Source organism: Ambystoma mexicanum, chromosome 12 (genome assembly GCF_040938575.1).
Source record: "Ambystoma mexicanum isolate Mex_15411 chromosome 12, UKY_AmexF1_1, whole genome shotgun sequence".
In the NCBI taxonomy this organism is placed as follows: domain Eukaryota; kingdom Metazoa; phylum Chordata; class Amphibia; order Caudata; family Ambystomatidae; genus Ambystoma; species Ambystoma mexicanum.
In genome coordinates this window covers 818,664,438-818,686,236 of record NC_090936.1, presented here as the reverse complement: position 1 = coordinate 818,686,236, position 21,799 = coordinate 818,664,438, and the positions used below count along the sequence as shown (strand labels likewise).

The following is a 21,799-nucleotide window of genomic DNA, read 5'->3' as shown; positions in this document are numbered from 1 at the left end:
CATGCACTAGGTATATGAGCATATAATCTTCCTAAAGGTCAATCTTTAAAGTTTGTAAACATGAAGGAAGATGCTGGTATGGTGTTGCTGATGGGACTTGTGGGTGATGTGGGAGTCCACACTTGATAGGACAGAGCCTGAGCGATGTGATACTGTGAGCAAGGATCATCCCCAAAGCACATACTAGGACAGGGGGCTGTAAGGGTGTGAGCTCTTTTTGTCACTGGAAGACTTACAGAAACAGAGCTATGGGCCGCACAAAGCAAATAGAGGGAGATGATAATGAAAGGCTTAAGGAATAGAGGGGTGCATATTGTTGAGCGAGAAGGGTGATCAATTGGTGAAATGTATAGAGGGAGATGTTTGGTTCAGGGGAACGTAGCAGGGGTGGAAAGAGTGGTTTGGCATGGGTAATGGGCAGGGAGTGTAGGATGCCCACGCCCCAAATAAGATGATAAAAGAAACCGAGTTTCCTTTCCAGCATCAAAGTGGGCTGACATTACTATGACACATTTGTAAAAATGCATGAAATGTAAGAGTGAATGTTTTTCTTTCCCACTAACAAACAAGGGAAATATTGTATTTTATCAGCCAGCTGTCACCTGCATGCTGCCTACATAGTTGTTAAGCATGGCCAATATTGGAAATACAATCTATTCTTTTCATATCACATAGTTGAGGAAGAATTCCTTACTTCAATCTGACAAGATAGGAGGCAGGTTTGTTGAGCATTTGGATACAATCATTTTCTTGAGTATTATGCAATTTGTAAAACTCCTCTGAAGCGGTTATGATAATTGCAAGCCAAATAGGCCATGCAAGATTGATGTGAAACGTAATTTCCAGGGACACATCCGCTTGTATCCTGAATGGGGTGGCTGCATCACATCATCTCCAGTGTCCAGGACATCCACCTGCTTCAGCAGTGGTCCCTTTTTGCATATACCTGTGTGGCATTGCCTTGGGCCCATCTGCCTTTAGAGCCATAAAGTGTCCTTTGTTTCATGTTCAGTCTAAATCAATCAAGATATAGATTGATCAACTAAAATTAATTACAGTGTTGAACTGCATGACATACATGTTTTTAAATGGATACGTTGTGACTAATCATCACTGGGTATCGTTTCTTCTTTATATGTACATTTTAGGTGCCTACATTTGTTTCTACATGTCTTGATTAATATCTTAGTTGCTTTGCGTCTTTTCCTACTTTTATGTTTACCCTCTTAACTTCCTTCTATTTTCATTGTTTCCATGTCCTTCCTTTCTTCTTTCTTTTCTTCCTTTCCTTTTTCCCTCCCATTTCGTTTCTTCCATTCCTGCCTCTTACTTCCCTTCTTCATTTCTTCCTTTATTATTTAAATCCTTACTTCCATTTGTCCTTTACTTCACCTGGAGTCCTCCTTGGCCCACATTTCCAGACCCCCTTCCACCTCTATGGTACTTGACTGTTCATTCCACGTCCTTACCATATATTTCCTATCCTGCCCTGACATTACCATTTCTCCACCCCTACGACCAGTTCCTCCTTTCTGTGTACCCAGCCCCTTTCCCTGCTACTTTTCTTTCTCATCCCCTTCACTTCACCTGTAGGGGACATGTATGGGGCAACAATTAGTGCAGGGAGTTTGTCACCCAATTTGAAGTGCCACAACAATGTCAAAATATTTGTGGGTTCTTCACTAACACTGTTTTTGACTCATTTAAAAACACTCTTATCCCTAACTCCTTTGCAACAGGCAAATGCTTTTCTTTCCAGACAATTCACTTTTCATACAAATTGAAAACACTAGTTGGTTTAGGATAACAAAAGATCACAGACTCTTTAACCCAGCAACATGTACAGTTTTCCTTTTTGGTTTCTTTTCCACCCATGTTACATATAAAGAGAACGACAGGTCTATAAATACTTCATATACTTGGATCAGTCACAAAATATTCTCAATATCAAGCTAATTTACACAGTGCCCAAGAACATGACAGGACAGTATTGCTTTACCAATGGGATTGTAAATGGTCTCACTTTCAATTAAATGTAATACTTTTCTATTTGGCATCAGAATAGACTGGCACAGCATTTGGTGCTCCCTGAACACTTTTTATTGCTAGCAAGATGTTGCCAGAGCATCAATCAACAACCTTGTTCCTCAATATATAATGAACCCTTTTCCTTTACTCAGAGGCATTGACCAATCTCTCATTCAATCTGTAGTCTCTCTCATTCTAATTAGAAAGTGTATTATTAAATCAATTGTGTCACCTTGCGTAACCTAGAAAACACTCTCCTGAACAGCACAGACTCAGATATTCAGATATTGTATTTGGCACCCTATCTGCTTTAATGCAAGGCACAGGGTCTGTTCAACAGTTTGAAATATTGTTTTGCATCCCCCCTTCCTTTAAGGGAAATGTTGAGGTTTGCAACAGGGATACAGGTGGTCAAAAGTCAAAAGTTACTTTCTGGGACTATACTGTTATTCACGCAGACAGATTGGAGATTTCAAACTTCTCCAAGATCACCCCATGTCATTTGTCTGTGTGGGAATTCGTTAAATAATGAATACATCATTATGGCTAGGGGTCTATTCCTGAATGCCCATCCCACGAATGTCTATATGGGAAAAGATACCAATTTAACAAGGACCCCCCCCCATCAGTGGTTTGTTATGTTGAGATTAGGTACTTTTATTATATATCACTCTGGATGTATGCTCAGGAAAATTCATCAAACTCCAGTCAACTCATGGGAAGCAACACCAATTCTTCAGTCCTTGTTGCCTCAGAATATTAGTTTTCTCCTGTTCTCATATTCCTCCTTCTGTTTTCCTTCCTATATTGTTGTAGAGCGCCACTCATTTTAGCAGTTCAGATAATTTCAGACAGCTCTTCTCTTTTTGTTTAGCTCTTCATTCTGGACGGACAATCCTCATTTGGAAAAAGCGATCCCCTTTTTCCATTGTACACCCGTTTTTAAACCTACAATCACATCCCAAAATATCTAAATTATGAGGTGCCAGTTTATTGGCTCCTGATTCAGATTGGACATCTATTGTCCACCTCCTTTGCGGTGATTGGTTCCTTTAATTACTAGACACTATCGCTGGGAGTATAGCTCCAAACATTTGCATTGACCTTTCTGAGCACCAACCACATAGTTATGAACGTAAAAATCTACAACATGACAACTTTTTCCAATTAACAAATCAGAGTCACAGACTATATATGTTTGAATTTGTTTGATCATGCCGGACGTAATGCACTGCATCCCATGTTGGCACGTGCTTGCAGGTATGAAAGCAGATTTTTTTGATTTTATTAGAGGGAAAATGAATGTCACAATCACAGGATTTTACAGAGATATATTGGATTCCATAAAATACCATATTCCAAAATCCCCCATCTGTATTTTATTCGGGAAAGCTGTAATCACATGTTAGCTTATAACTCTGGTTCCCAAGGTAGAATTTCTAGGGGAATTGTATTATCAGAGGGGACTTTACATAAACTTTCAGGGCATATCTGAACCATATTGTAATTGCCAAGTTAATTACCACAATATGATTTTGCATACAATAGCATGAGCATTTTAATTACATCCATAATGAGTTCAATCAACAGTGCGTTTCTTTTGCCCAAGCCTTCAATGTAGACCCTAGCCATCTGCTCCTTTGTTGGTTTGGCTTGCAATCAAGTAATTAATCATTCTTTCTCTCAGGGTTTATTGGCCACCTGTGTTCTTAGCTTACTTGAGCAGAGGGGACAACTCTACCCCCTTCACTCATGTAACATTCCCTGGTGCATGTCAATTGTCATTGTGCTTGAGGAGAGACCACAAATTGAATATACATGTTGACTATTTGTCAGAGTTTGCATCCATTAGCAGAAGTTTTTGTTGAGTCAGTGGTTATCTGTTCACCCCAATAAACCATAATCATGGCCAAGCTCTGTCCCCTTTCTATCTCTTTGGTGCTTCAAAGGGATTCTCAGATGTACTGTAAGTGTAGGGGGCAGGCCAGTGCTTGGCCACTGAATCTAATTTGAGGAAGGCCTGTTTGGGTAAAACCACAGGTTTTAAAGTCAGCTCTGTTCAGAAATGTGTGCTTTAAAATGCATTTGTTCTCGCCACAATATGCATTTTGCTTCAATGTCTTCATTCTTGCAGCTTATTTTAAAACAGTTTTCCTAAATGTGTGCCTTTGAATTTACTTCTGCAGTGGAGTTTCACATGTACTTGTTAATCTTCATGCTGCAGAATGTGCACATTTCCACGGTAGCTCTGTGTTAGCAAAGAGCATTTTCACGCATCAGGCATTGTCACACACAGGGCCCATTTAATTTTGTGTGTCCTTTTTCTGAAACCAACATTCAGTTACTTGATAGTTCACAATTGTATGCTGACCTTGTCTCTGTCAGCAGTGTGTTTTCATATGTATGCGTATCATGGATCCAAATTTACCCCACATACCCTGTACTCCTCTGCTCCCTCAGACCCCGCAACTGCACCAGCTCCAACCCACCTCAGCCTCATGTTAGACTTTCTCCTTTCCCCATCATTCGCAGGAAGCACCAACCTCTGGCTAGAAGTCAACCTGGGACAGCTCTACTACCAACCATTTTACTAAAAGTATTCTCTAGTTTGAAATGTGTTCTTTGGCAAGAGACTTATAATCGTGAGCATCTAGGTCAGAGGTCGAAGTGGGCGGGAGCTATCGGAAGCGGTGCTCCTATACTTTTTATTTTTCAGTTTCACTGTTCCTATACTTTTATTTTAAAAAGAAACCGTTCCGGAACGGTTTAGTTTTAAAATAAAAGTGTAGGAAGAAGTTGAAGTCTGCACTTCAGTGCACTCCACTGAACATAATAGGGGTGTTTGTTTGGGGGGTTGTATTGTACGTGGGAGGGGGTGTGATGATGGGGTTTGTGGAGAGGGGGGAAGACTGGCAGGGAACATAGCTCCACTACTTCTTTTCGTATACTTCGACCACTGATCTAGGTGATTCCTGACTTTATAACATCACTTCAAGAGTCCTGAAGATAGGGCACACACATTTTAAGAAAGCAGATTAAACCCTGATTAACTCCCATGGTGGACATTTATTTTGTTCAGTCAAGATACCAACTAGGAGTCATAAGAAATACGCAATTGGTCTTGGTCTTTGAAAGGCTTTTTCCAGGGCCAGTATGAGTTTGAGTATAGCATTTGAGGCCTTTCTCCTTTTCCCCTCTATTGTTGGTGCTCTATCCACGGGCAACTCGAGTTCTCAGTTTGTACGAATAATTTTAGATGATTCCCTTTGTGGAACACCTGCATTGACACTGTCCAATCACAATGAAAAAAGCCTACCTCAGACGGAATCTGCATAACTCAGAGTACATTTCGATGCTCACCTTTAACATGATCACTTCATATCTCAATGGACACTTATGTATATGAATCAGCCTTGATAAGGACCCTGAGGGGTTGAAATACATGTCAACTGACTACTTGTAAACACTAATGAAACAAAGTCAAATCGTTTTGTGGAGATATCAATCATATTATATAATAGCGCAAGGTAACCGTGTTTAGACAAACTCTCTTCCCAAAGTGGTGTGGGCAGCACCACTACTCACCTGTAACCATGCTGCTAGACACAAGCAACGAATTCCGAAACAAGAGTATAAAATAAACAGAGTGAAGCGCAAATGGAGTCCAAAACCTAGTGCCCATTTTGTATGTACAAAATCTCTAGGGACTGCGTGCACACACACTCCTGAGCCATAATGGCCGAATATCTTCTCTCTTGCACGGATTAACCGGGGCCCTTTTTGCACCCAGAGACTCAGCACAGAATGCATTTAGAAATACAACTAATCCAAAAGAAGACTTAAGGCAGAAATTCATTAAATTAGAGAAACTATCCACCAAGGAAATCAACACATTTTGGAAAATACCACTATGCAAAAATATGCAGACCATAACAAAATACCAAGGGGACTACAAATGTTGATCTTTCCAGACTTTGAAGAGACAAGAGACACCGACCTGGCACAACAATGGGAAGAAAACCTAGTACATAGCTCAACAACCATGATTCTTCTACTAATAGAACATGCAGATCAAGCACATGGCAGATTGGTAACTCAAATCAATGAAATCAAAGCAGAAATTGAAACTTATGATGCACCAACCACCAATAAGGAAACAAATTAAAAGACAATGTACAAAATCTTGAAAATACATCAGGACGAGGTTAATATGAGAACATTGCACACATTTTTCAGAGATGATTGAGACTACAGGGAAGATCGAGTCTTTACTTACCAGTCCAAATACGACCAACCAAGTACTAAATCGCAAGAAAGTATGCCAAACAGTTCCCTGGTAAGCTCGGAAGCAGAAAGTGAACCAAATATGGGGAACCAACATCTATTAAGATGTCTTTTTTTAGAATAAATCCTATTACACAAGAAGGCAAAACGCTTGAATACAAAAAAGGCAAAACATGTCCACTTCTTGTACCACACCAAAGTCAAAACGTTTTGTGGAGATATCAATAATTTTAGGTAATAGCGCAAGGTAACCAGGTTTAGACAAATTCTCTTTCCAGAGAGGTGTGGGCAGCACCTCTACTCACCTGTGACCATGCTGCTAGACACAAGCAACCAATTCTCGAACAAGAATATAAAATAAACAGAGTGAAACGCAACTGGAGTCCAAAACCGAGTGCCCACTTTGTTGGTGTAATATAGCTTTCATCACTAAAATTGTCATAGCACACCAAGATGGTCAAAGAAAATGCAGAAATGTATTCAAAACACAGAATGAACATTGCATTTCTCTTCACTCCATTTCAGACAGACTTACCTTTATGAGCAGAATTTTAAAGCATATTTCCCATACTTCAATAAGCAGATGGAATTACTTTAATGACAGACCAACAGTGAAGATTGCTTTAAAAGAAAAGTTCAGGTTACAGTTACTTACATGTCCACTTTGTTTTCTCCACTTTTGGTCCCTTGCCTATAGTAAAACCATTGTTTCTAAAAAAAAAAAAAAAACACTTCTAGTGTGCACCCATAAGGTCTGAATGCATCTTTGCTACAAGTGTTTAAATTTCTAACTTTGCAAGTGGTCATTCTGGAAGCAACAGAACTGCTATTCCTGACACGACAGCGACGGGGCATTGCTGAAGGCATTGACTGGAAAATGATGGACTGAAAGGAGTATTGCTATGTTGACTTATAATGACACACACTGGTTCTGTCAAAATCAAGCACACTTAGAAATAACACTCAGTGGGTGGCATTCTAGACAGCAAATTAACATGCCCACTTCTCTACTATTTCATTTTAGGCAGTTCTATTTTTAATGCAAGTTACACCCCTTCTATTAGACCATGTTATTGTACGGCACTGTGCCACAAATAGTCTATGAACAAGGTTGAGTCCTGGCAATACATTGATGCCCACAAGCTTGAAGGAAAGTACAGAAGTTGCTAATTTATGCCCGATGCAAAAAATAAGAACGCATTTATGCTTAGCAATATCCTGCTGTTTGTCTTTAAATATGTGTCATGTAAGAGACATTTGTAATGCCATAGTTACCAAAATGCCCAACGGCCCACAAGGAAACTTTGTAGCTCATGCGTGTTACCCTTTTCCACACAGGACATATCATGTAAACGGGGCTTTATGTGGGGTAAGAAATCGAGTGGGGGCCCTCATTTGCGGGCGAGACTTGTGGGCTGGGCGTGGCCTGAAAAAGTATGAAAACCGTAAGTTATGCACACAAATATATATAAATGTTATATATTTATGTGCATATTTTGCTGTGGTTTGTTTACCATGCAAGCCATCTTTTCTAAACATAGAAATTTGTAACACATGTCTATGTTTATAAAGGATGGCTTGAAAAGTACACAAACCATAGTAAGGTACGCAGACAAATATATAACATTTATATATAATTGTGTGCATATCTTACGGTTTGTGTACTTTTCAAACCATCTTTTTAAAACATTTCTATGTTTATAAAAAATGTCTTGAAAAGTACACAATTCAATCCATCTTTTATAAAGCTTTGACGACGGACAAAGCCTGAAGCATCTTTGTCTGTTGGCAAAGCTTTATAAAAGATGGCTTGAATTGTGTACTTTTCAGGCCATCTTTTATAAACCTTGAAATATGTCAAGGAATCCCCCAGTTCGCCGAGGGTTAATGATGCCTCAGTGACCTGAGGGAAACAAAGGGACAGGAACTTCCTCTGGTGACCCCTAACACAAATTACAGTGACTGACAGAAGTGGCAGCCATCCGCAGTGATGCCCTGGCTGGCACTTCTGTCAGCTTGCCTGACTTAATGGTGGGCGCATCTCCCGTCATGACTGCAGCCGCGGTGCGATAATGTGTCCCGCCAATGCTGTGGTGGAACCGGGGGCCACGGCAGTGTCCTGGCTCAGCCCTACCTTTTGGAGACTGCATGTTCCTCTTTAGTGTGTAGACGCAAGCCCAAGGCATGAACAATGTTTTTAAAGCTGTTCAAAGCAACCTGCAATAGGTACAGCTGCAGAATATTATCAACCACGCAAGTCCTCCACGTGCTTTGTCACAGCATGTTAAGAGTGTTAAACCAATTTCTTTCCCTTTTCAATTAGTTGTCTGCAGTCTTAAAGCTAATTAAAGTTGCATCTCAATTAAAAAAATAAGCTCTGACCATTCCAAACTTGTTTGCTATCATACTGCATCGAATTTCACTGTATCTGACTCCAACTCACTTCTTCTAACAGTGAATGCACGTTTTTTGTTGACTCCCACTACCAAAACTGAATCACAAAAACATACTTGTAATTCAGTAAAGCAAATGGTCCCTGAAAACAATTAAATACCAGATCTGACTTCCCACTGCTGTTCCACCTAACTTACAAATATGTATGCACAACAAATTTAAAGAAATTGTTTTCTATATATGACATTGATGTTTAATATGCCACCTCTTAAATGGTGGGTGGCAATGTTAGAAACACAGTTTCTTGACCACATCAAACTCCTTAATCATAGCCTTCAATTCCACTGCCTAAGCTTGTGTTTGCCCCAACAGAATGGGACTTACTATATAAAGATAATTCCTGAGTCCAATCCCAGAAGAGGGATTCCCATCTGAAGTGCAAGACAATGTCCAAAAGCCAGGGAAAATAAGCCACTCAACTTATGTTTCAGACTGAGGAAAACATAGTAGCACGTACCATAGTCTGAGCAGGTTGGGCTTTGCGCAGCAGAAGGCAGGCATATCACTTGTAGTTAGTTTTGACACATATTAGCTACCTACATATAACAACACAAAAGGAGCAACAAATATATTATTGTTGCGGTTGCAGAGGTTATAGAGTGCAATGTCATATGCCCTTTGCTTTGAACTGATACACAAAGTTATGTTTTCCAGAGAGGTGCAAGGAGGGAGCTGAAGTAGGTAGAAGATGGAGTCAGAAGGTTCTGTGGTTGGAGTGAAGTTAGCGTGTTAACATGGCAGGAGTGTCACCATATTGGATTTTAAGGCCTAGTTAACAATGTATTTATTTATTCATAAGGCGCTGAAGCCCACAGGCATCAGGGCTCACCAACTTAGACACAAGTGAGACAGACACATAGCAAATGAGACTTGAAGAGCTCCAGCAGGATTAAGAGCAGGAAGGGATTTATTCAAAGAAGAACATTTTCAGTTTACGACAAAGGCCGAGATGGTTTTCCTCGAGTCTCAGATTAGAAGGAAGGGAGTTCCATATTTTAGCTGCCACACCTGGAAAGGATTTACCTAGGCCATTGGTTCGATTGAAACATAAAGATCTTACTAACCCCATCTCGGAGGAGCAGAGATATCTAATCAGGACGTAGGGAAGAATCACTGATTTAATGTAATCAGGGGAGGTGTGTACCAATATTGCTGCTTTGAAGGATATACGAGCGGTGATGGAAAGTCAGTGGAGTTCTTACCTACTCTTAGAGATGTGATCCCACTTTAATTTGCTTTTGACAATTCTAACTGCCTCGTTATGGGAAATTTGATGTTTAGACAGGCATTTCTTATTTTATCCAATCAAAAGTGAGTTACAATAATCTAGTCTAGACAAGATTATGGCCCGGGCAATAGAGCTGCAGTTTTTCTCAGATAGGAAGGGCCGGGTCTTCCTCAGGAGTTGGAGATAGTAGGAGCAGTTTTTAGAGACTTGGTTTACATGAAGGTCCGCAGAAAGAGATAAATCCATTGGGTTTAGCATTTTGACCCTTTCAACAACCGAGACGTCACAATTGTCAAGCGAGAAAACTGAAATTTGGGGGTCCAATTCAGCTTTAGTTTGGGGAAAACCAAAGATCACAATGAACAGAATGAAGGCCCAGATGTGGAGCTATGGCTCAGTTTAGCTTAGCTTCAAGATAAATCCCTCTCCTGTCCCCCAAGGGAGAAGCCGAGGTCAGGGGCACCCACAGTGCACAGATAAACACTAATTGTGTCCAGATGCAGAGCCTGAAACACCTGTGTTTAGGAGCCATATAAATGTCCAATAAATAAATAGAATCAAGTGGGAACGGAATGTTAGCTGTGGTGGGGGTAGGTAGGGATGTACCCTTTAAAGGAAAAAATCATCAGAAATAGGGCAGAGGTTTTTGTGATGCCCATAGGCCAGGTGAAGATTTATAGCACTACACATAAAGCAAATAAATCCCTGAAATTCAGACTCAAGAGCAGTGCCTTGGTCACGTAATTGTTGGGCACCTGTGGCTTCAAGGAGATGAGGAGGAACCATGTCTGGAATGTTCTGTAATTTTGATAGGAGGAGCAGAGTTGATGCCAGTAAATGTATTACAATGTTGAGGGTGCAGCTTGTGTGCGCCTTGGCATCTGGTATAATAAGAGGGCCTAATGTATTATCAAATCAGAGTAGGCATCATAAGTTTGCTTTGAACATGTCTGGGTCAGAGGGGTATCATGTGAAGGTCATAATTAATTAGTGTGTTATTGTAAATGTCGGCCAATCACGTACCTGAATTCAATAGTGATAATGCAGTGGGTCATGTGGGTAGGAGAACCGGTTTAGATAAGGTGTCGCCAATCAGCCCAGGGAATATAGGAGGGGCATTGAAATGTTTTATTGGTGGTAGCCATTGAGGGTGATGGGATAACATTGTAACCTTTGTATGTTAATGTGCAGTTTTCCGCTATATAACCTGTAACATCTTGGGGAGTGACAAGCCCTGTGTCAGTTTGGTTCTACGGAATGGCGTCTGGGACCTTTTGGATTGCAATAAACCTTGTTTTCCCTTGCAAAGTGGTGCAGTGGTTCTTTGGTCTTTTGAATTATTTCTATCGTACAGGTTTTGTGACACCTCTCTATTTTCAATAACAATATCCACTGCGGAGCTACTTGAGTCTATAAGGAAATATGCTACAGGCTAATGTACCTGCATATGCATTTCACCAAGACAGTCAATGATTAAAAGAAAAGATTATGGGTTGAAATGGCTGATCCACCACTGCTTAACCATTGGTAACGTTTCAGAGTACCATTCCATTATTGTAGTTATGGTAGCTTGTCTGTGCTGTTACAGAAGGCTTCAACACCTATGCAAATACATCTGCCAATTCTACTCTCATATACTTCATGCTTTCCTAGGTGCCAAAGGGGGCTTGATTATTTCTATGTATTTATCAATGGTTTTGTTTCATATATGACATGTGTTGTATCTATTTTATTTGTTTATTTGTTCTTGTTCTGTTGTCATGAGTCCTCAGTGGAAAATATGCTGTATTGTTTCAGTGGCAGCAAAATAGGCATTAGGTGATTTTGCTTTGGATAAAACGTGTTTGCTTGTGCTAATAAAATATTTCTTCTTCTAGGTATTGGGATTCAATGAAGCTTTAAAAGAAAAAGGTGTCTTCAGTTCTACATCACTAATATTCTAAAAAGGATTTGTCTTCAATATTTACTATTTCAACGGCATCATACTGTCTACACAGAACCAGACAAAACACAGACTTGGTTGTCTTGCCAAATGCCTAAGAATAGCAAGATAGTAAAAAGAGAACTAGATGATGATGTCATCGAATCAGTTAAAGATCTTCTTTCCAATGAGGACTCGTGTGATGAAAGCTTCAAAAAAAGCGAGCTGATGGTTGGTGACCAGTTGGACAAAGATGGAGACATTGAAGAAGGCTCTGATGTAGAGGACGAGAGGCCAGCATGGAACAGTAAACTCCAGTATATTCTGGCACAAGTTGGATTTTCTGTTGGTTTGGGGAATGTGTGGAGGTTCCCTTACTTGTGTCAAAAGAATGGTGGAGGTATGAATGACTTTTAATGCACCTATTTTCAATAACGTCTTTGTAAGTGCTAATAGGTGTAGTGTTTTCTTTATACATTTATTACAGTTTTGAATTCTGTGTCATATCACTTGCAGAGATGTCATTGCACCAAAATTCCAGAGGTAGCGGAAGTGACATCACATGATCCTTGTCTTCTAATGACATCACCGGAAGTAATGCCATTTGACCCCCAACGTTCCCCAAGTGATATCACACGAACTGATGGAACACAACCTTTCACCCCTTGACAAAAAAGGAAGTGGCATCACATAGCATTGTTCCTAAATACATTATGAAACATGGTTATAATATAACTATAATGTGATATACATTTTTACAACAATGGATTGCCATATGTATCATTCAGATCTACCAAATTACTGTGAATGCAAGTCGACGTCCGTGGCTAAATGATAATGACGTCTTATTATATAGCACTCCCTCTTAAGCGCTTTATATAGAACACATATACATAAAATATCACCCAGCCTGTGTTGGTACTCATTTATCGACCTCAGAAGGATGGATGAGTTGAGATGTTTAAGAACAGACGAAATCAGTGAGTCACCCCTGAAGTGTGCCTGAAATAAACTTTTAATGAATCTAGAAATTATTGTATAGAATTCCAGAAAGACAAATGATTTGGTATTCCTATTCTTTCTTATTTAGGGTCACTGCTGAAAATGTTACACTTGTGGAACCCCTGTCTTTTTTAAAGGCCTGAACAAGGAAGACAGCTACTACAGAACCAAAGAGCCACATGGCGCTGGCCACAGCACAGGAGCTTGCATTACAAATTATTTTAAAATAAAGAAGTACTTTAAAAAAATGTTTTTTAGGGGTAACAAGGGAGACCACAGGGGTAGCAAGGGAGACCTCAAGGGTCACAGTTGCGACCCCAGGAGACCCCTAAATGACGTCCCTGACCACTTCTTTGTGTGTGTTGTCCTCATGCATTTCATTGCAAAACCAAGTAACGATTTAAGGAACGTATCCTAACAATTTGAACCACATGTTTTGATGTTACTTTTAATCATGCTTTTGAAAATGTGTTTGTGCGTATAATTTATTGAAGATTTTTAAATAGCGGTGATGGACTTTTTTTTTTCAATAAAAGGTTTCGTTTAGAGCACACAAACCCTAAAAGAGTGAAGGGATTGCCAATAGTCAGAAAGCAATAGATTTTATGCTGTAACCTAAACAGCAAAAACAAGAAGGAAAATGTCACAATTTGAAATTCGTTTTTTCATGAACTTTTGGGTGCAATATTGAATACACAATTAATACAGAATGCTAGTTTACAATAGCATGCAAAACGATAAACGAAAAAACCCACACACAAATAGTGTATCAGTTTCTACATCGCAAAACATTTTGTACACTCCACATATAGTGCCAGGAGAGGAGAGGTGAGCAGATATTTAAGTAAAACTCATAAGAAATTAATTGAGTGAGACAGAGAGAGATAGAGTGGTGTGTGTAGTATCATGGTGCATAGGTGGGATGAATTGTAGTTGCAAATAGCCTCTGTTTGGGGAAGTCAGGATAAATTAGGTCTAGTGGGAGGTTTTTCCTGGGATTTTATAACCCCCCCCCCTAGGTTCAATAGGGATTGGAGATGGTAAAGAAAGGCTACACTGGTGGATTTGTTTACAGAAAGCACAGCTGACTATAGTCCAGGGTGGAGGGAGAACCAGACTTATAGCACTACGGGAAGGGAGGAGAGTGTAACAAAATGTAACATGTAGTCCATGTGCAGATGAAACGATGAAATGTGAATGATTTACGAAGATGGTACAAAGCCCTGCAGATGGCTGCAATAACCACTTCGTTGGTGTAATCGATTGCTGGATAGGGGTGTCTTGCCATCACAGGTGTAATTCCACAGACGCACAATTGTCTTTACTCAAATAGTACTATACATTGCTCCCCATAGTACACTCTACCTTCTTTTTTTTATTTTTTTATTTTCATTTAGTTTATACAAACATTTGAAAAAAGATCATTAATACTTAATAGTTAATACTTAATACTTTACTACCTACAAAATCATTAACTTCTAAAGCTTCTCACCGTTCCTTGGTTGCCCCTACCTGTCTCCATGCTTTACTCTAGATAAAACAGCAAATCACTTTTTATAATTTCGCTAGGTTCATGTCATTCTCTTATTGCCTCCAGACGACTACACCTGTGTTTCTTGGTCTTTTTTGGCAATCATACTTTCCAACTGTTGTAGAAAGAAGGCAAGTGCCAGTGGAAATTTTTTGTGGGCACTACAATGCAAGCGTACCCACCAGTCTTCTGCGCTGTATGTTGGAAACAGGTTTCTTTCTTGGATCAAATATTTAGTTCGTAAGTCTTTGAGCCCAGTGCAGTATCAAGTGCTTCAGTGTTTCGTTATTGTCTAGACAGAAACAACATTTCACTTCTTTGCTCGCCAATTTCCTTCTGTGGCTGTTAACTTCTCTCGTTTCGTACAAGTTCAGTCTGAATCTCAGATAGTATCGTCTTAGAATTTTGCACGGAAACATTTCCATATATTGAAATGAATGGTTCACATCCTTAGCTTCTACTGGGCTGTTTGCTATGCATTTGTGGGAACTTCTTTTCTCTACTGTCCTGATCCAACTTGTTCGAGGAGTTTCTTTTTTACAGCGTTCGGGTTGGTTATCAACAACTTAACATCTGCCCCTGCAATCCTGCAGGATTTTTCTGCAATTCGATCTCCATTGTTGAAGTATCGGCTGGGTCCACAATGATTCTTGTTCTGCCAGTATCTCAAATTGAAATACTGAAGTTTCCATTGTCTTGCAGTATAATGAAAGCATGTTCCATGTGATTCTGGCATTCAAGGTCACCACACCTACTTCGTACAAGACACAAACCGTTGGGTAACTTGCTGGTATTTGCAGAATCTTTTTCCAGAACATGCCCTCACAACAAGATAAAATTTCCCATGAGCAGCCGAACATGCTTTCCGCTCCGAAGATTAGTGCTGGGACTACTTTGCTTTTGTAAAAATTAATCACTGGGCTGTAGGAGAATTTCCCATATTTGTTAGGAACAACCAGCGCTTGTGCTGTTAGTTGCTTGCATTTACTTTTACATTTACTGTTTTAAGTGCCATTGGTTCGTCATATAAACTTGAGTTGATGTAAACTCCTAAGTATCTGCTGCTCTTCACTTTTTTCAGTTGTTCCTTACCCAGCATCCAGTGAAATTTTCGTTTTTTCAGGGAAGCTCCTTTTAGATTTTCAAGGATCAGGATCTCTGATTTAGCCGTATTTACTTCTAAGCCCATCTTCTCAGTATAGGCTTTCAGGGCTGTTAGTTTCCATTGCAGACCTATCGGTGTTGATATCTAATAACACAATATCATCTGCATATAGGAGCCAGCTAATTTGAGTTCCATTCAATGTGGGGGGTGTACTTCTTACGCCATCAAACACTTTTCCCACTTCGGAAATGTAAAAATTAAACAGCCTTGCACCCAAAGGGCACCCTTGTTTTATTCCTCTGGCAGTTGGTATTGCCTTTGAGTGGTGGCCTTGGTTGTCTAGCCGGATCTTCACCATGGTTTGTGAGTACAGCTCTCTTATCGCCAGTATGAGACTAGTGGGACATTCCCGCTTTTTCAAATTCAGCCAGAGGGTTTCACGATCCACTCCATCAAAAGCGTGTGCAAGATCAATTAATGCTAGATATACCTTCTGGCCTGAGCGGATCGCCTCCATTTTTAATAGGTTGAGCAGGAGATTCAGGGTGCACCTTACTCCCTTTACAAAGCCCGTTTGTCTAATATCAATCGCTTTGCTTGCTTTCTGCCACACGGTTAGCTTCTGTAACAGCAGAGTGGCGAAGATTTTCCCCACCACATCTAGCAGGGCTATTGGCCGGTAATTAGTTGGCTCTGTTCGACATCCTTTTTTAAAAAATGGGTACGATTATGCCCTCTTTCCATGTCAGTGGTATTCAGGCTTCTTGTGTGATATTTTCGAATAGCGTCTCACAGAACTCAGTCCATTAATCTATGTTTTCTTTTAGCATCTGATTTGATAGGCCATCTGGACCTGCGGCACGTAAGGCACTACATTTTTTAATGCACTCCTTTATATCATCATGTTCGAAAGTCAGGTCCCAGGGTTGTGTTTTAGGGAGATCGGGAGAGTTGGTCGACACGTTTTTTTCAGACAAGCAACTGTAGTGGTCTTCCCAGTGGCTTTCTGTTACATGTTTTTGATCACCACCTTTTGAAGATTACCCGCTTCATTCATCAGCGACCAAAAACCTCTGGAGTTTCTTTGCATGAGCGTCTTCAACATCATTTCAGCGTCTTTTTTGCTCCAGGATTGCTCTGTGGATGTTCACCCAATTCCTGTATTTGTTCTTCAATGTTCTTATTCTTAGTGACTGATCTGCCTGATTTCCACTCCTGATTTTACGGCAGTTTTTCCTTAGGTCTCTTTTTCTTTCAGCGATTTGTTCCTCAAATGTATGTTTCTTGTATTGAGGCCTCCCCTGGCATTTAGATACCATTCTGTAAATTTCCATGAATTCACGGTACTCAATCAGATGTTTATTTGGCAAACTGGATTGAGGTTTTGTCACATCCGCCTGTGTTTGTATATCTTTGGCTATCATTCTCAGACAATTCCGTCCTGGCTCCAATTCAAAAACTTGGTTTAGCTGTGTTTTTTTTCAGGGGAATTGTTTGCTTCCAGGTAAGGGTTACTAAATTGTGATCGCTTTGAGTGGTCTTTATCACATTCAGTGATGTAATTTCGGCTGCCATTACTTCTGTTAAAAATAAATAGTCTAAAATTGACTTTTGAGGTCCTCTCTCCCACGTTTCAACTGGTGGGATATTTCCCTTTGTGTTCCCATTCATAATGCTCAGGGACCGATCGTCCATTTCTTCTAGCTATATTCTTTTCATTTTTGCCTCTTTTATTGGAACTTTCACCTTCACTGATTTCTTTGCCTCTGTTTCTATTAATTTTAAATTGAGATCGCCGCATATCACCATATTCAGCTCACAGTTATTTGCCATCACACTGTCCACATTGTCCAGAAGTTCGTCCATTAAATTGAAAATATGGACTATTTTTTTCTGTGTTTCCATCCAGAGGTTTGACTCCAATTTTGCATGTTGTATATTAGGTAACACATTTCTCGTGGATTGTATACCAAATCCACATTTGCGATTGACTAATATAAGATGACCTGACATAGGGCGACCCTTCTTCTGGACTATAGCGGGATTCATTGCAATCTCAAAGCCTTCAATACATGGGCATTTGGGCAGCCAAGTTTATTGTAAACATAAGATGTCACATGTTCGTAGTACATCTGCGGAACAAACTGCTAAATGTGCGAAACTCCTGGTATTCCAGGTTGCCCATGTAACCTGTTTTCGTTCCTCTTGGCATTAGCTTCTCACGGGCTCATTTAGGGCCTTTGCTAACCAAGCCCAATTTATTTCCTCTTCAATGCTGGATTCATTTTTTTTTGCAGGGTTGTAAGCTCCGATTGCCGCTAGTGTATTGGGCACTGTGATTTCAATTTTTGATTTGACACTTTCGGTTCGTCTCCCAAGGCTATCTCATCGTCCCTCGTTTGCGCTTTCACAGATTCTCTTCTCTATCTCTCGCCCCTTTCAGGGTGTTGAGTATTAGTGGTGTGGATGTTCTTGGTTGATAATGCATTATCTACTTCGTAGATCTGAAATCCGGCTTCGATTAGTAGTCTTTCACACATCATCACTTGTTGAGTTATCTTTAAGGACTCAATATGTAACAGTGTGTTTGCAGGGCCAAATTCGTTTATCAGTTCTACTCGACTTATTTCTGAACTCTTGATTGCCCGTAATGCAGGGATGAAGTGAAAAAGTTGTAGCACCAGGTTTCTGTTTAATGGCTGGTCAGCCTTTTTGGCTCAATTCTTTCGATCAGCAATCTGTAGGGCAGATTTGCCTTCTTTGATTTTTTATAATCATGCGTATCTGTTTTAGCGCTCTCTCACTAACCTGCTGGAGCTCAGCTCCTTTTGCAGCGACTGCTCATTGGTCAAACTCGGAAACCTGTATTTCTATCGTTATGTACATGAGACGATTGGCCTTCGGCCACCAAAATACGTTTGCCGTCAATCGTGACAGGCGTCCATTTTTCTAGACCAACACACTCATGTTCGGTGGACTTATTTTATGGCCGTATGCCAAGCGTCTCATTCATTCATTGTATCCTCCTCTGATGACGATAAGTCTGAAGTACCTATGTCTGAGTTTTGCATGCTATTATAAGCATCATCATCGTCATTAATATCTATAGCCATTAATTCTTTCACTGTTTTCATTTCATTTGTGTCTCTGTCATCCCGGCCATAAGTTTGTTTTCTTTTTGTTATCATATGCATACATACCTCAGTTATCTCAGTGCAAACTATTGGTAGGCAGTTTATGCAACAACAGCACGTTATGAATATGCCAAACACTACTACTAATATCGCAATCAACTTCCATCCCCAAGAACGCAGTATTCCCCAAAACCAGGACCCTATTCCCCAGCCCCCTTCTCCAGTAGAGAGTTCGGAGCTTAGGACATGCATTTTTTTTATTGCTTCAAAAATCGTAGGGGAGTAGTCATCTACGAATACGCAAACCGCTGATCCCACAATCTTGCAAATTCCCCCACGATCAACCAGGATTACATCGAGAGCCATTCTATTTTGCAGCATCATTAACCTAATTCCCTTTTCTTCCAACGTCATGTTAAATAGTATATCTGTCGTTGTGTTTATCGTATCTTTTAGTATTCTGGACAGCTGCCTTATGCTATAGGAGTTCACTATCTCGGACAAGAATGGTATGAATGATTTTGCTTCGTCCTTCGCTATCAAAACACCTTCGCTACTCCTTCGGTTTCTAGATCTGGATAGCCTGGCCATGTCTGCTGTTTCTAAGAGGAACACTCCCGGGAACAGTAGACCTAGGTAACATGTACCTCCCCAGTTTCTGGGCAACCAAGGATATGCTTTTTCTCCACATATAAAATAGACAGGATCTCCCACATATACTGGTTCTATTTCCCATTTTAGTACCGCTGTATTCATGCATCCAGTAAATGTTCCTACTGAATAGGAGCCTTTCTTTTTTAGACAAAAAGAGATAGTTCTCGGGTTGTAATTCACTGTGTAAGAAGAGGGGATTGCATCTTTGTTCCCGTCTGTCCTTACACGAAACGTCATCACAGATGTTTTAACTGGCAGGGACAATCTATCTTGTCTATTTTGTCGTGTTATTTTTCGCGTACTTTTAGGCATAGGTTCTGGGATCATCACTCGCGCTTTATGGACTATGGAACAACCCACAGGCCTCATAATTATTTCCTCAAACTCATTCATGTTTGTTCTATCTAATTGACCTGTACTACTCTTATTCCACTTCCCATAAAACATTGCACTTAAAGATGCACTGCATGCAGAACTTAATGGTAATGGTTGTACATACCAGCGTATTCCTTTCCCCGCATGCTGCGGTAAATGGGTGCATACACAACAATTTTTTTTCTTTAGAATTGCATGCGGCATGTTCATGATGAGTATTAACGTATTGTTTCCATACCCTTCTCTGTGTCTCTCTTCCATTGGGCACACAGTATATGTAATCACCTGAACCGGGCTTTCAGTAGTGGATATATTAACTATTGGTAAGAACATTCCCAATGGGTGTATAGACTCCACATACCATAACACAAAGGCTGTCGCTATTGGCGATACCGCACTCATGAAGCACATGATTATTGTCAAAGCCAGCATACAATTTTTTTTACCATGCGTTTTCCCTAAATTTACAGTCTTTATAACTAACTCATTCTCAGCAGTGGTGCAGGAGGACGCTGAAACCGGTCGCAACATTTTTTCTCACCGTCCTTCTTCCTGACGAAGTTCGTCGTGGATATCTCTCTTCGTTGCACTTGTCCGGATGTCAATAAGTTCAAAGAAATTGTCAACAGTTTAGTCTGCCAGCTCTTTGCAGCCTGGATTGCTTATTCGTTCTAGGCAAGATCACGTGTCCTCTCTCAGACTGCTCAGAGGACTTCTGAACAGTTCTCTCTTGCCTTTGAACCATGTGCGCCCAGCTTGTCCGCTCTGGTTCAGGACACATGTACTTTTTATGATCGCACCGAGGAGCCGCGAGTCTTGAATTGTCCGGCTTGCACAACTCTCATGCTTCTCTGCTCTACACCTCTAGTTCCTTCTCCGTCCATGAGCGGAACCAGAGGTTAGCATAAACACCAAAGAACTGTGGATCACTCTGTCTTTCGAGCCTTACTCCTGGTATTGTGTGATCCGTGAACAGTGCCGGTGCACTTCCAGATCCAGGCTCAGAGTCAGCCTGTGGCGCAATGGCAGATGCTGGTGTGCGCCGCGATAGTTATGCGGATTCGGTCTTTGGCTCTGGCACAGTGGCAAGTGCTGGTGGGCGCCAAAGGGGTACACGTTTAGTGTCTGCCGTTATTTGCAATGCAGATTTCGTGTCGGCCAACAGTGATGTAGGTTCTGCTGGGCAACGTTGGAGCACTCTTTGCCCTTCCCCATTTTTGGCAATCTTTTCAGGCTTTGTTTCGAGTTTCACTTCTCGCTCGGACAGATTTAGCGGCGGTGGACTATCAGCAGTTTCTTTCGTTTCTGGGATCGCTGTCTCTTTCCGGTCGTCCGGATTGGGCAAGTCTTTCAGTGAAGATGGGATCTTTTTGGCATGCGTTGCATGGATCCACGCCTTCCTTACATCCACCCGTATCGCCGTCTGCGTTGCCAGAAGCACTTGATAGGGGCCGCGCCACCTAGGTGCTAACAATGATTTTCTCTCAAAGTTCTTAAGCAGCACCCAGTCTCCTGGGTCCGGGGCGTGCCCCGGACCAGTATATCTTACAGGTAGAGCCTCCTGCACCTGCTGATGAATCAAATGCATTTTCTGCATTAAAAGGCCACAATAAGTGCTAAGTACAGGATACTCCACTTCACTCAGTCGCTTTGGCTGAGGTGCGCACCAAACATTCGCCGGCCTCCCCATCACAATCTCATACGGGGAGAGCCCAGTTCTAGCCTGTACAGACGTACGCATGCAAAATAGCGATATCGGTAATGCATCCACCGAACTCAACTTGCTCCCTGCACATATCTTGCTAATTTTTGACTTGAGGATTCCGTTGTGCATCTCAACAAGACCGGCCGAACTCGGATGCCTCGAACTATGAAATCTCTTATCAAGCTGAAGACCTGCACATATCTGTAATACTACTGCACCCACAAAATGTGGGCCGTTATCTGACCATATGACACGGGGCAAGCCAAAATGGGAAAAGTATTCTTTAAGCATTACTTTTGCCGTACTCATTGCTGTGCAGTATTTTGAGGGGTATGCCTCCACCCACTTGCTGAATGCACAGATCACCACTAAGACATA

General features: G+C 40.9%; 1 protein-coding gene across 1 annotated transcript in view; it reads left to right on the top strand.

The window, feature by feature from the left end:
* The window catches only part of SLC6A15 (solute carrier family 6 member 15), a 778,634-nt gene that overhangs the window by 168,385 nt on the left and 588,450 nt on the right, over positions 1-21,799 (top strand). The window contains exon 2 of the mRNA XM_069629318.1: positions 11,872-12,315. Within this exon, the coding sequence (XP_069485419.1) occupies positions 12,027-12,315 (289 nt within the window). The 5' untranslated portion in view covers positions 11,872-12,026. The remainder of the gene's footprint in view (positions 1-11,871; positions 12,316-21,799) is intronic.